Below are 14471 nucleotides of genomic sequence, written 5' to 3'. Positions count from 1 at the left end.
AAACTAAAAAATAGTTGTGAATTCCCCAAAGTGATGTTTCCAGTCACTTGTGACTCAGAGACTGGAAAAGACTGGCTGAAAAACCAATGAGTTCTTCTTGGTAATAGGAAGTGGGTAAGACTTTTTAAGTGGATAGAAATTACTTACAAAAGTTTTTGAGACTTGTAGAAACAGAGCTTCAGTTTATAGATGCTTAAGGGTTATGAAAGGGGGAGAGTACCTTAAGAAAATGCAGCGGGCTAGAAAACTGTGCAGTGACTTGAGCGTTGAGAGTATCTGAAGCACTATTAGATGTATCAGAAAAATCGGGGTTTACTAGGCGTAGAAGAACTCTTTGTTTCTGCTTGGATTAGGACTCTGCAGAGCAGTCATGTTTTCTGATACATAGCTCCAAAATTACACAGATCTTACAGCACTGGGAGTCCCGTGTGGCAGTTGCTTTTTCTCACTGGCCAGTTTCTACAATGATCTGGATGTTAACCAAATTATCATTGATTCTTCAAGCTTTAATTCACCATAGAGGCAGTGGGAGCAGCAGCTTTAATCATTGCCAGTTTTTACTGACAGGACTACAAACTACAATTGCCAGATGACTCAGACTTTGGCATCCTTATTTTTGCTCATGGTTTTTATATGGAAATTTGAAAAAGTTATGACCACAGAGATCATGATTTTTGGTAGAGTGCAAATGCTGTAGCACCACACCTAAACTATAAGTAGGCTTCAGTTCATCTTCCTCCTCCTCCACTACTTTATTTTCCTCCCATCCTTCTTTACTTTTTATGTTTTTAATTTATTAATATTAAATGGCACCTTTTCTATTCGGGGGGGGGGGGAAGGGCCAGTTCATGATGCAATGTTGGCTCTCAGGTTAGTGGAATCTTGCCTTGACACATGTGAACTGCTGGAATGTGTCCTTGAGGCTTTTGACCTTGAAGAGAAACACTGGGTTTTAGGTAATGTGCCTCACTGCCCAAAGGCTCCATTTCTGAGATCCTAAGGGGAGGTGCAGCACCAACCTTGATTCCTTCTACTTTTTCTCAGAAAGAGGAGAGTTGTAAAAGCAAGATACACTGGGGGAAGAAGAGTTGAGTGCAACATGCTTTAGCTGGCTCTTGATAACAGCCACAGTATACGACTTCAATAAGTGGCTTTGAAAAAGCAGTCTCAGTTCTAGGAAAAGGGCTGAGCATCTGTAATTATAAAGTAAAACTGAATAGCTGTGGTTATAATGTAAAATGGTCCTTCTTGGAGCATGCTCACCTGGGACACAGGTTGAGAAAACCAGCATTGTTTAAGGATGTAATATGAATTCTCTAAGTTTTAGTGTAGCCACTTGGAGGAAGTATTATGAGTATTCTCCAGCTGAAAGATTTTTAAGCTTCTGGGAACTGCAGCACAATCTGTATATCATCTAGCTAGGGGCACTTGGAAGAGCTAGTTCCAGTTTTCAAAACAGCCGAGCTGCTACAGCAGAGGGAGTTGTGCAGAATTCCCCATTTGTGCATCTTGATAGTCTTTGTGAAGTACCAGGCTGAGAGTTGCTTCTGGAAACAACTCAGCAGACTCTGACTGATCAGGAATGGTCAGTCTAGTGCAAGACAGCTGAAAGATGAGTTCATATAATGTAAGCCTGGGCCAGTATCTGGAAGGTGAGACTTGCTTAGATACTTTGCTGCTTTAACACAGCCAAAAACCATCCAGGCGAGGACTGTTTCTCACCCCCTGCAACATCGGAAAATTTGTCACCAGACCCTCTGCAGACAGCAATTGAAAATAGACTCCTAAAGTTGCACAATAACTGAGCAGTCTTTCTGAATCTTTTTGGCCACTCTTGTTTTTGCTGTTCATGTGTCACCCTAAAACAAGACTCAAAGCACAAGTGGTGGTACCCTGTATGTGGGTGGTGTACAGAGGCACACCATAACTGTGCTAAGTTGCCGTAGTGCCACTTTGACATGTGTGGCTGTCATTAAGATGGAGGATGCTTCCAGCTTCTTGCACATCCCTTGACAGATGTCTAAATTTCACGTGCATTAAGTCCTGAGCTGCTGCAGGCTGCACGTTGCAGTTTGATGTTTAAATAGTGTACTGGGGCTGCTTTGTTGCAGAGATATTTCAGGAGGTGCCTGGGGGTAGTATCTGTGAGAAAGGGATAGAGAAGATGGCTGGGATGATGCCTTGCTAGCCCTCCCCATGCAGAGGGGACCCTCTGATGAGTCAGAACCCTGCTGTGGGGTAGCTTGCTATCCTGTTACTAGTCACACTATGAAGCTACAGAGAGTAACTCTGCTTCAGAAACATCATTGGCTCATGATCAAGAGCACATTAGAAAAATTTTAGAAAAGTTGGAGGAGGCTGTCAGTGCCTGTGCATTCAGCATAATCTGAACTGCAGAGTGACTAGGTTACTAGCTGAAGTGAAAGCAACTGCAAGGCCACAGCCTGTGGCATAGGATGAGCCAGCTATCTTGAACCGAAAGCTAAGTGGCCGTGAGCATTTGGGTCAGAGGTTTATATGCTGTCAGAAAGCAGAGTTAGATTAGGGAAAGTCTATTCACTCTGTACTGAAGAGTCACACTTTGGCACATTGAATTGTTTGCTGCAGTGCTTATTTATAACAGCATTTGCTTTGAAAGTATTACTAAGGGCAGCTGTTGTGAACTTCTCCTGTGCATTGTGCGTTACATTTTATACCTGATTGGCAAGTTTAGATGTTTTGGTTTTTTTAACATCTGCATCTGAAATACATTTAAGCTTTCTTTACCATGAGAAATGGAAGAAAATTGCAGAAGTCAAGAACATAATTAGTACCTCGTAAACTTCTGGAAATTAGTATTCTTTTTAATAAAAAGCAGAATAAGGAAATTATTGATGCGGGGAATGACAATTGCCCTCAGAAATTATTGCATGATTAATTTGAATATTTGCATGGGGAGGGAGAGAGTTCTTTGGAGTAACACAGACATCACTAATTTCAACTTTAGTCATCTTACATGTGTTATCTTCAGTGTCTGAGCAGCAGAATCTGTCGTTAAATTTGGCAGTTTTCAGTAACTGATCATAAACATTAAACAGAAGTTGATGGGAAATTGAGGCTATTTAGTAGGAAATAACACAAAAACCATAGTCATACTTTTTGTCTTTCTCTAAGAGAGTAATTAGGTGTTTGAGACAATTTATATAGCTTCTGAAAAAGTGGACAGGGATGTTTTGATGAGGAAGAAGGTGGGGAATAGGTGCCAGTGGTAAGTTACTACCTTAGAAATATACTCACTCATTCTTGTGGCATATTGTTTCCTTCTGTTTCTTTCTCTTTCTTTTCAAGTTGGCACAGGGGAAGATAATAATGTCCCCTAGTTGAGTCATGCCTGTGTAGAGAGCCTTTGCAATGCATAGGCACCATTTAAGCTCAGCTAAGAGCTCCAGTGAATCTTCAGTGTCTCAGCGAGAGGTTGACCCAAGATAACTGAAAAAACATTGTACTAGAAGTTAGCATTTTATAGTATCACTAACCAGAGTATTCTTTACCTGACTATTCCAGTGTGGCAAAGCACTTCCTGGCCTTTCCAAGCAAGAAGACTGCTGTGGAACCGTGGGTACTTCCTGGGGTTTTAACAAATGCCAGAAATGTCCCAAGAAACCATGTAAGTGCTATTTTGTTGTTATTCTCTGGATCAGCTTATGCCTTTTTTCCCCCTCAAGTAGTATTTTCTTTTTTCTTTTTCTTTTTTTTTTTTTTTTTTAAGGAAAAAAACAACAAAAGGAACCTAGTAGAAAGAATGTGCTATGATTTGATTAGGAACAGGTTGTAGAAACTGGAATTCCCCTGCATGTCAGCAGGGTTACATTATGCAGGCACTCAGTGCAGCCAGCAAAGTTGACATTGTTGCGTTTTTTCTCCCCTTCTTCCTCCTTTCAGTCAGTGGTGGACTGTTGTGTTTTCTCAGTGCAGGAAGAATAATCACATTGAATCATCTTGCCTTTTCCAGCTGGACTTTTTTTTTTTTTTTAAGTTTGCACAGAAATTTTAAATTATAGAGGCGCCAGTTACTGCTTGGAGAGAATGCAGTGACGTCTTGGGACTGCAGATGAACTTTCAAGTTTGGAGCCAGGATCTTCCAGGCTCTAAATTGTCAGTTACTTTTTTTCCTCTGCTTTTGAAATATCTTCCCCAACAATTAGACAATGACAAAGACTTCTTTCACCATTTTACTACGATTTGACATCATATTATAAGGAAAAAGAAATTTCAAATTTTTTGCATGATAGGTGAAGATAGTCTCTTGAACTTTCTGTGAATTATGTTATTGTTGCACAGGAATAACAATACTCCTGTGTCATGTCATATTTTCATCATTAAATGAAAGATGTGTAAAGGTAATGTAATCTCGGTTTTGCAGATGGAGTGGACCTGCATTTAGTGGGCCAGAAATAGGGCAGGAGATTGCAATCATTCTTATCTAGGTCATCTAGGACCCTGTTATTTGTACAGATAGCAATGTTGGAAACATGTTCAGTGTTAGATCTTTTTGGAAGCATGTTTTTGTTGGCAAGTCTTAATGTTGGTATAAATACAATTCCAGCAGAAAACCTACTTTTACTTCTATTTCTCTGACTCCTCCTTCCATAGGAGACTGACATAATTTATGCTGACTCAGTCTGATCTGCTAGTTTATGAAGCATTTAATTTTCATGCATTAGCGTATGTTTATTTCCTGATGTGCTTCGGGGAGAGAGCCTCCTTGGGGTCATAGTTGATAAGACTCAGGTACCTGAATTTTTATTCCTGTATTATGTAAATACAGTTTCTAACAGGGCCATGCATGCCAACTGTATGACGTTTAACAAAGAAAAGTGCCAGATTCTGCACCTGGGATGGGACAGCCCTGAATGTACAGACAGACTAGGGAGTGAGATGCTGGAAAGCAATGCCATGGAAAGGGACCTGGGGATCCTGGTTGACGGCAAGTTGAATATGAGTCATCAGTGCCCTGGCAGCCAGGAGGGCCAACCGTGTCCGAGGGGGCATCAGGGAAAGCATCACCAACCGGTCGAGGGAGGGGATTGTCCTACTTTGCTCTGCACTGGGGCAGCCTCACCTTGAATATTGTGTGCAGTTTTGGGCACCACAATACAAGAAGGATATAAAATATTAGAGAGCATCCAAAGAAGGGCTATGAAGACATTGAAGGACCTTGAGGGAACACCATAAGAGGAGCAGCTGAGGGGTCAGTTGGCTCGTTCAGCCTGGAGAAGAGGAGAATCAGCAGAAACCTCATCGCAGTCTACAGCTCCTTCACAAGAGGAAATGGAGGGGCAGGCACTGATTTCTCCTCTCTGGTGACCAGTGATAGAACCTGAGGGAATGGCATGAAGTTGTGTCAGGGGAGGTTTAGGTGGGATATTAGGAAAAGGTTTTTCAGCTGGAGGGTGGTTGGGCTCTGGAACAGGCTCCTCAGGGAAGCGGTCACGGCATCAAGCCTTCCAGAGTTCAGGAAGTGTTTGGGCAATGTTCTCAGGCACGTGGTGTGATTCTTGGGGCTGTCCTGTTCACGGCTAGGAGTTGAACGTGATGATCCCAGGACTTCCCCCACATGAAGCTGTGCTGGCTGTGACCGATGACTGCATTGTCCTCTGGGTGTTTTTCAGTATTTCCTAGAATAATATTTTTCATGATTTTACTGGGCACTGAAGTGAGACTGACAGGCCTGTAGTTTCTGGGATGATTCAACCAAAAACTGTTTGGAACTACTAATATAAATTTTTTGGTTTCTGGTTTGAAGTGAAGTCTACTTGTTAGTTCTTCATTGTTCAGGTAAAAACCTGGTTGTCTCAGCCTGGAATCCACAGTCAATGTGTTGGTCAGGCAGATCTTTAATACCAACATGTCTGGCATGGTGTTAAGAGTAACCAGTCAAGGAAACACTGGGGCAAACCAGGTCTGAAATCCTGATCCACAGATCCTTCCTAGATGGGTACAGAAAAGTGCCTGAACTCAACCTAAAAACCTCTCCTGAAAGGAAGTCCAGCACCCTTTTTTCGAAGCACTGAGTAAGAATACTTTTTTTTAAAATGCTAATGAGATGAGCAATGTCTTTTTGTTATAAAAACTTAATGGCTAGCACACTTGATGGGACACTTCGGAGTTCCTTTATCTGCCAGAATAATTTCTAATCTACATTTTATACCTATGAGGAGATGCCCTAACCCATAAAATGCAGGAACAATTCTTGGAACAGGACTAGTAACCCAGTCTCTTTCCCAGAGTCCTTAATTACTTACGGTATGAGTCATGCTCACTCCTGCTTTCTGGCTCAATTTGGAATTGTTTTTTTGAATGTAACTGTATGATCTCAAGAGGAGACAGAGAATGTTGTCACTTGGAATAATCCTCTACTTCTGATTAAAGCATTCCTGGAAAGTAAGCGTTTGTTTCTCCTAGACATAATCGGATACATTTCTCATCTTTCTAGGTGGGAGTTCTCACTGTACATTAGTGTTTTAAGGAGGGAGAAGGAGAAGGCTGCACTGTCTGTTTTCTCCAGATTAAAATGCAGTGTCATTATATCACTGCATTATATCAAGAACATAATTTGGTAGGTGTATGCTTCAGGAATATTCATTAAAGCTTTGGTAGCGGTATAGGTGTTTTTTCTAGGCCAGCTTTGATTTAGGAATGATTCTACATGTGATGCTATTCAATCATGCCATGTCTTATGGCAAGCCTGCATGGGTGCAAATGGTGAATTTTCAGATTTCTAAGAACTTTAGGTGATAAATCTGGAGTTTTGAAGGTGTTTAAGTGATCTTACAGCATTTTAGAATTTTATAGATGATCGGTTTGAACTTAGGCACACAACTTGAACCTCTAAATCTGTTTTGAATCTGGGCCTAAGTGTCCTTAGGGCATAGGTGTCAAACTAAGCGTCATGCCAGTATCAAAGTGTTATGCTTCTGTAGAGTAAACAATTTTCAAAGATAAATGTAACTTTATTATGAGACTTAATTGGAAGTATGGAATGGATGCTGAAGGATTTATGTTCATCAAGTATTTTTATTTTTACAACAATGAGAATGATTCAGTGGTAGAAAGAGTATGCATATATATTTACATGTATAAATTTATATGATGTTGGATGGAAAAACTTGTAAGTCAAGTAAATCATTAGTAAGTTGTTAGTTAAGTGATATCTATGGCAGTGTCTCAACAGGCAAAATTAGTCCCACATTAGTCCCATATAATTTTGACCTGTTCTGATACTTCAGTAAAATGGTATTACCCATTTTTTGTAAATTTTTTTTAAGCAAACAGACTTCCTTTTGCTTTTATGGTTTTAAGCTTCATAAGGTTGACCTGTTTTTGTAATAATATGTAGTCAGGTTGCGATCTTTTGTGTAGCATACTTTAGCAAAATATTTAAGCATATGCTTCAGTCTCACTAGCAGGCGCTTTTCTTCTCACTTCAGTCAGCTACTTAAGGACATGTGTGAGCTTATGTGTGTCTTGTTCCCATGGTCTTGAGTAGGGCTCTGTCACTTTGTAGAGATGTACTTGAATATTTTGAGTCACAGCCACTGCTCAGTCAGGGCTTCTGTCCTATTGCAAAATTAAGTGCCTTGGCCTGAGACAGCTCCCATGTCTGTAAGGTTATGGGTTATTCAGTTTTACTGAAAACCAAGAGAAGAAATTTTGGAACAGATCTCCATTTTTGAGGGCTTCTACAGAAGACGTTTAAGATAAAGTGCATTTCTGTGTTACATGGGGAATGTTATGATTGGTCAGGCTTCTTCTTAACAGTTAATAATTACAAACAGGTTGTCTAAGTGTATAAAGGGTAAGTAATGTAGGACTCCATCCAGCTCCCACATGGATCACTAGGCATCACTGAACAAGCTCCTTACTCTACTGTGACCCAGTTAACGTTTCTGCTCTTTGTAGAAGGAAGAAAACAGCTGCTAATAAGCTGCCATTTCCTGTTCAGTGTGGGAGTAGGAGGATGAGGAGGGAGGGAGAGGTTAAAAAACTCTGACCTCACTCCACCACTGCACTTTCTAGAGCAGCTGAGTCATCCTGGAAGGGAAAATGTGTTGCAGCACTGGAAAAGGCCTGGCATACCTTATGGGCTAGTCTCCATCTACAACTGCAAGAGTTCTGCTCTTCCTCTGTTTTTGTTCATCAAGGCTGCACTGCAGGGTGTCTCACTCGGTTTTAGTGAGAATTGAATCGGGTCTGTAATGGCAAACACAGATCAGTTGGGATGTAATGAGTGCAATTACAAGTCTGACTCTGCCAACATGACTATTAGGAGTTTCACTGATTTTTTGGGGAGACTAGACCATTGTGCTTTTGTAAATCTCACCTTAAATTTCAACTGGTTTTAATGTTAACATTGTGAAAAGATTGTAGCTGCCACTTTAAAAGAAAAAATTTCCAGATTTTGGGTTAAGTTAAAATGGTTGTAGTCAATGTAAAGATGGAAAATATGTGTTCAAAACTGTAATATTGTTGCTCTGGTTTAGCCCATACTATTTTTGTGTTTAACCATTTTGTAATTTTTGCAATATCTAAGGAGAATCTTAATGTTCTAATTAAGTAATTATTTTAAATAAGTCACAGCAATTTGAAATAAAACTATCTCGCTCCAAAAGCTGCTACTCAGGATCATGACTTAAATTTTTCCAAATAATAGGAAAACCCTTAGAAGTAATGAAAATAATTATTAGGTTTTTCTTCCCTTTTTTCCCCCCACTGTTACAGTTAACCAGTTACCAGTTGTAAAATAAGCTGCAGGGATAAATGTGCAATTCAGGCACTATGTAGTGTGAAGCCAATCAACAACATTGTTACTCAGTTGTTCTGTCTTATTTGACAATTTATATACAGTGAAGATGAAAAGTACTGCATCTGTTTTTTTGTTGGGGTTGTTTTTTGTTTGGTTGGTTTGGTTTAAGTTCTTTTTTTTAATCTACTGAACATTTAGAACACTTTCAAAGGAAACCAAAAGATGTGACAAAATGTAAGGGATCTCTGTTGTAGCAAATTATGAAAAACTCTCTTGACTCTTAGCAAAGGCACATATGTGATCATAGTGCCAAAAGTTTAGTCCTATATGTTTAACAACTTACTGGACTTCGTCAAGAAGTTAGATTTTAGTGCATAACCATACAAAGAAGTTACTGCTCTTATTTATGATGTTTAAGAATCAATACATAGTTTTCTGTAGTCTCAAAAGCAACCTTAAGGGAAGAAAAAACCAATAAAGAGAAATAAAAAACTGATTAACTGAACACTTTCTATTTTGCCAAAATTGAATTCAGTCTTTACTTTGCAGTGTTATGTCTGTGACAGTTTGCACTGATCAGCCAGTAAGTGAAGTTCAGTCTTCTAAAATTCAACAGCTTTGTAGTCACAGATGTGCCCTTTTCTTCTTTCCCCTCGCCCCTTATTTTAAAAGTTTATTTGTATCTATTTGCTCTGGATTTCAAGTATTTTTTTAATTCAATATGGCAGGAGAACTGGTACCCAACAATTTTGCTTAACATTTGAAGATACTTTTGCTTTCTAAAGCTGCTTTCAGTTATAAAACCATCATTGAGTTTCCATGATGAATCTTCAACTTTATCTTTTCCCAGCATGATATTTGTAGCTTGTTTGCAAAAGTAGTTATTTGAATATTTGAGGACAAATAGGATGAATGATAATGTTCTGATTTCAAAGGTTTCTGTTTTTGTAAAAAATACAAATTTGACTGTATAACTGAAATCTCAAGTGGTAAACATATGGAAAGAGATGGAATTAAGGTTACCTGTACAACCTTTAATTTTAATTTTTTTATCTTTTATGCTTAACCAAGCATCGTAAAAAAAACTTGGATTTTTTTTAATAGTTATATGATAATTTGGCTGTCAGGCTCTGGAAATAAGCATATAAATTAGCATTATTTAACTGATATAATTTTTTTCTTCAGCTTACCATGGATACAGTCCTATGATGGAATGCCCACAAGGTTACAAGAGGATCAATGCTACATTTTGTCAAGGTATGATAGTGTCCACAATTGATTGTGTTTGTGTATTTGTTTTCTGTGACAGATTCTTTGATATTTATGACAAATCCAGTTTATTGATTTGTATTTGAGAAAAAATGTTGAGGCTACTTTTAACTCTTTCCAAATATTGGCAACTGTATAGCGTGTTTTTTTGCCTCCAGGGCAAAAATCTTTTACTTATAGTTTAATTTTCTTTGATGATGTATAAAGATGATTTCATAAGGATCCATTTACTTTGCTCTTCAGTATAAAGACATTGTTCTGTCAGTTTTTTTGCTGAGCAGTCAATCTGTACACTTAGTTAAATCAGAGGAAACTAGCAATATAGAATAACTTTTATAATCATGGAAGTTTAGAGTAATCAGAGAAAAATCCTTTTGGACTTAGAGGTTAGACACAACAGTACTGAGAAAAGCCAGACAGTGTCCCTGGCAAGATGAAGATTATAAGCATGTGTACCTGGCTGCTGTGTAAAGCAGTGACCCACATACTTCCAGGTTGTGCATAGTGCAGGTGAGGATGTGTGGAGTTTGACAGTGTATAAGTTGTGTTGCTCCAAGATTAGACTGTATTATCTCTTAGCTGTAAACATTCATGGCTAGGCTTTGTGAATGCAGATTTGGGAAGGGCTCTACCCACATTTGCTACAAGCACGCTGGTGGCTAAAAAGGCCAATGCGAGATAGACAAGATCGGTTGCAAAAGGCACAGCAGAAGGACTCCTTGGATGGTATTGGCAAGACACGATTCTTTCTGCGTTGTCTTTTCTCTTTGATGGTTATCCCGTGCGTGTTCTCAAAGGAAGCAGCAGCATTATATATAGTGTGTCCAGACCTCCCGACTGGAGGCCAGAGTAGAGCAGCGATGGAGATCAATATGGCCAAGGCTGAGATGTTGCTTCAGGGAGTCCTTGTACCTCCTCTTCGGGGCTCCTCTCTTGAGGCAGCCGGTGGCAAGTTCACCACAGAGCAAGATCTTAGGGAGGCGGTGGTCCTTCATCCTGGAGACATGCCCTGCCCAGCGCAGCTGTGTTCTCAGCAACATGGCCTCAATACTTGTGACTGCTGCTTGTTCTAGAACAGATGTATTGGTCACATAATCTGACCAGTGGATGTTTAGGATTGTGCAGAGGCAGCGTTGATGGAAGCATTCTAGGAGACGCAGGTGGTGGTGGTAAATGACCCATGATTCGGACCCATATAAGAGATTAGACAGCACTATGGCTCTGTAAACACTGATCTTTGTACTTTTCTTCAGGTGTTTATTTTGCCAGACTCTTTCATGGAGTCTTCCAAAAGCTCTATATGCCTTTGCTAACCTGTTGTCTATCTCTCCATCTTGGCTGTAAACACAGAAGTTATCAAAACATAAAGGGTTGTGGGATCTGCATGATCATGAAGCTACAAAGAAAGGCTTGGGACATTTACATTCTCCTGGCCTATAGCATCTCTATCTGATGAAGCTGAAGAGATACCCATAGGCATATGGTTGTTCTTTCTGTGTATCTTTGAGCACTGGACAGAGGTGCCAGATAAGGATGTAGGAAAAACCTTAACTGCTTGTCTGACTTGTTTGGCACAGCACAAGCAAACAAGAAGGTCTGAGAAGATGTGAGCAGTCTTGCAATGGTACTCTGGAGAGACATTTGGGAAATAAGGGAAAAATGAGTTCAAGAGAGACTGATATTGCTGTGGTCAGGTTTGTTAATCATTGTTGATACAGCAAGGGTAAAAGAGGTCCCAACAAAGAGTAGTGGTGGTGGAGAGCAGGATAAAATGAAAGAGTAATTGATGTTAAAGGATATTTGTAGGCATTTTGGACATAAAGTTAATCTTATTTAACTGAAAACTTTCACTTAACATTCTGATAAGGGAATGTACAATAGCCAGTTGCATAAAGAAATCATTTACCAACCAAAATAATAAAGTTCCTAGAGCATTAAACACAAACGTCATGCTGTTTCACTGCTGAGGGAGATCTGAGCTGCTATCTGCAAGTATAGCCACCTGAGCTGATCTGCTGCTCTGGCCTCTACCTAGTGGTTTACCAGCTTGCAGGGTAGGAGCATTTGGAAGACTGCAAGGGAAAATTGAGGTGGTAAAAATAGTAAAAACTAAATGGAGGAGAGCTGCCAATTGCATCTCAGGAGCTTGCTCCCTGCTCTGCAGTGAAAAACCATAGAGTCCTCCTAATAAATAAAAGGAGTGGGGAGATGTTGATCGTAACTTACTAATGAGAACTGAAAAGTGAAAAGGTGAAGGAGGTGAGTGTGAGTCATAAATGGGCCACCTTTTCATGCCTCAAATTAAACACACAGGTGGTGTGTATATTTCAGCAAGGTGTTTCCAGCTATTTTGAAGGAGAGTGTCTCATTCTGGATATTATTTGTCAGGTTTTTTGGAGTCTGCAAAAGAGAGGTATTCTAACTTTGAGCACAGAAAGTGTCTAGAAGATGCCGTGATGCCATCATGGCATCCCTCTGAGCATGATCCAGGAGAGAAGGGAGCTTTTGGTACCTTCAGTAGTTGATCACAAACCCCACACAATGGTTTCCTAGACAGCAGCAACCCAGCAGGCATTTGAAGGCGTGTAGGGCATTCAGTTTGTTTCACGAGATTGTAGGTGTTGGCAAATCTTATTCATGGAAACTAAGATTCTTAGTCAGGGTCTACAGATGGTTAAAAATTGTCTGGTACTTGTGGAAGGTTGCCTGTAGTAGGCCAGGAAATTGTTTCATTGAGCAGTGGCAGGCTGATAAGGGAGGGAGAACATATGTCTCTGGTTAGGAGCATTTGAGGGAACTAAGTACTGCCATGGTAGTGTACAGAAACAGATCCATACCTGGTAGGCTAGTCATTGTTTTTTGCACTGGCTTTTGATAGATTTTCCCCTGACACATTTTTGTACCACATAACTAACACTGCAAGAAATATGAGGTTTTAAAATAGTTTGTTTTATACTGCTGTCATTATCCCAGAAGAGAGCAAGCTGTAAACTCTAAATATAACTTGTAGTTGATACATGGGAATTTATAATCTAGAGTTTAAGCATCAAATGGGAGTAGGATTATCTCACCAGGAAGTAGGCTGTTGATGAATTGAGGATGGACACAATCTCTTAGCTTTCTGGAGAGGGCAGAGGTGGTGGCTGTTGGAGGTTTCCCCTATTGCCTTATCAAGGCTTGGATGGCTCCTCTGTGATTTGCTCACCAACACGCTCCAAAAAGGAGGTACAAAAGGAAGGAAGTGGGAGAAGAAATACCCATGAAACAAAGCATGATGGAATTTAGTACAGTTGAAGTAAGTAACAAGATTACCATTTTCTTTCAGCAGGTCATGATTTTGACCTCTGATTGAATTTTCTTCAGGAAAGCTAGCTTCATTTGTGAAAGCTGCTGTCAGGGTACATTTCAGTCCTGAAGTGGTTAATAGCATGTGCTTTTCAATGGGGCAGCCGAAAGTGTCCTCTTAGTTTATCTGAAGCAGAAATGCTTTTCTAGGAGCAAAGAGGACAGGACTAACGCAAAAAGAGCTGTCCATATCACTAACACAGAGCAAAGCTACAGCAGTAGATGTTGAGAGAAAACTGTTTAAGCTGCTGTCATGGGAGTATTCATATTCTTTCAATGATCCTTACAATTATATTGAAAGGGAGTGGAGCAGCATGTCTATATGGAAGTGTACATTTTAATTAGATTATTCTTTACTGAAAGGGTATGCATGCTGTGTCCATGCTCAGAAAGGGCCAGGGTTGCCAGACAAAATAGTAATGGGGATATATTTCTGAATCTGTGCCTCCAGCTTAAGGAGATTGTTGTTTTCACCTAAATATTGTCCAGCTTTCACTGCCTTTGAAAATCAGGCCTAAAAGTCTAATTAACCTTTTGTTCTACACTGGTTTTGCAGTCAAAAGCCTACAAAGGCTTCATAAACTAAGAAGTATTAGTGTGATTAATAACCAGATCCTGATTTCTTTCCTTTCAAGTGAGTGAACTAATATAATGAAACATTCTTCTCTCTAATGTGTAAGTAGGACAACAAAGACCCATCTGTGGGTATGTTAATTCGAACAATTTAGTGTAATTGCTATTAAGAAAGCTCTTTTCCCCCTCAGTAATTATCTTTTCAATTGGGTGATTTATTACATGTACACACATGGATGCCCTAAGGCTGTCATTAGAGCCAAAATACAGCTTATCAGAGTTGCAACTTCTTTGTCAGAATCCACATGCAGTGTTAATTTCTGGTTCCCTGCTTTGAATTATACTACTGTTTCCTTACTCTCTAATGGTTTTCTTGGAAAACTGAAGTAGAATGAAAAAAACAGCTGGTGAAAAGGTTGGATTCATTTTTCAGGAAACTAGCATATTGCCAGTAGAGCACTTTAGAAATCTTATCTTAAAGAACTGGAAAAATACCTGG

The 14471-nt window shown here is 39.7% G+C and overlaps 1 protein-coding gene across 9 annotated transcripts in view; it reads left to right on the top strand.

The window, feature by feature from the left end:
- The window catches only part of LTBP1 (latent transforming growth factor beta binding protein 1), a 192408-nt gene that overhangs the window by 98470 nt on the left and 79467 nt on the right, over positions 1 to 14471 (top strand). For all 9 annotated transcript variants that reach the window (XM_064648552.1, XM_064648549.1, XM_064648548.1 and 6 more), the window contains 2 exons: positions 3544 to 3646; positions 9971 to 10042. In XM_064648552.1, the coding sequence (XP_064504622.1) occupies positions 3544 to 3646; positions 9971 to 10042 (175 nt within the window). The remainder of the gene's footprint in view (positions 1 to 3543; positions 3647 to 9970; positions 10043 to 14471) is intronic.

This window comes from Pseudopipra pipra, chromosome 3 (genome assembly GCF_036250125.1).
Source record: "Pseudopipra pipra isolate bDixPip1 chromosome 3, bDixPip1.hap1, whole genome shotgun sequence".
NCBI classification, from domain to species: Eukaryota; Metazoa; Chordata; class Aves; order Passeriformes; family Pipridae; genus Pseudopipra; species Pseudopipra pipra.
Note: the sequence above shows the minus strand (reverse complement) of the source record. Positions and strands in the feature narration are given on the sequence as shown.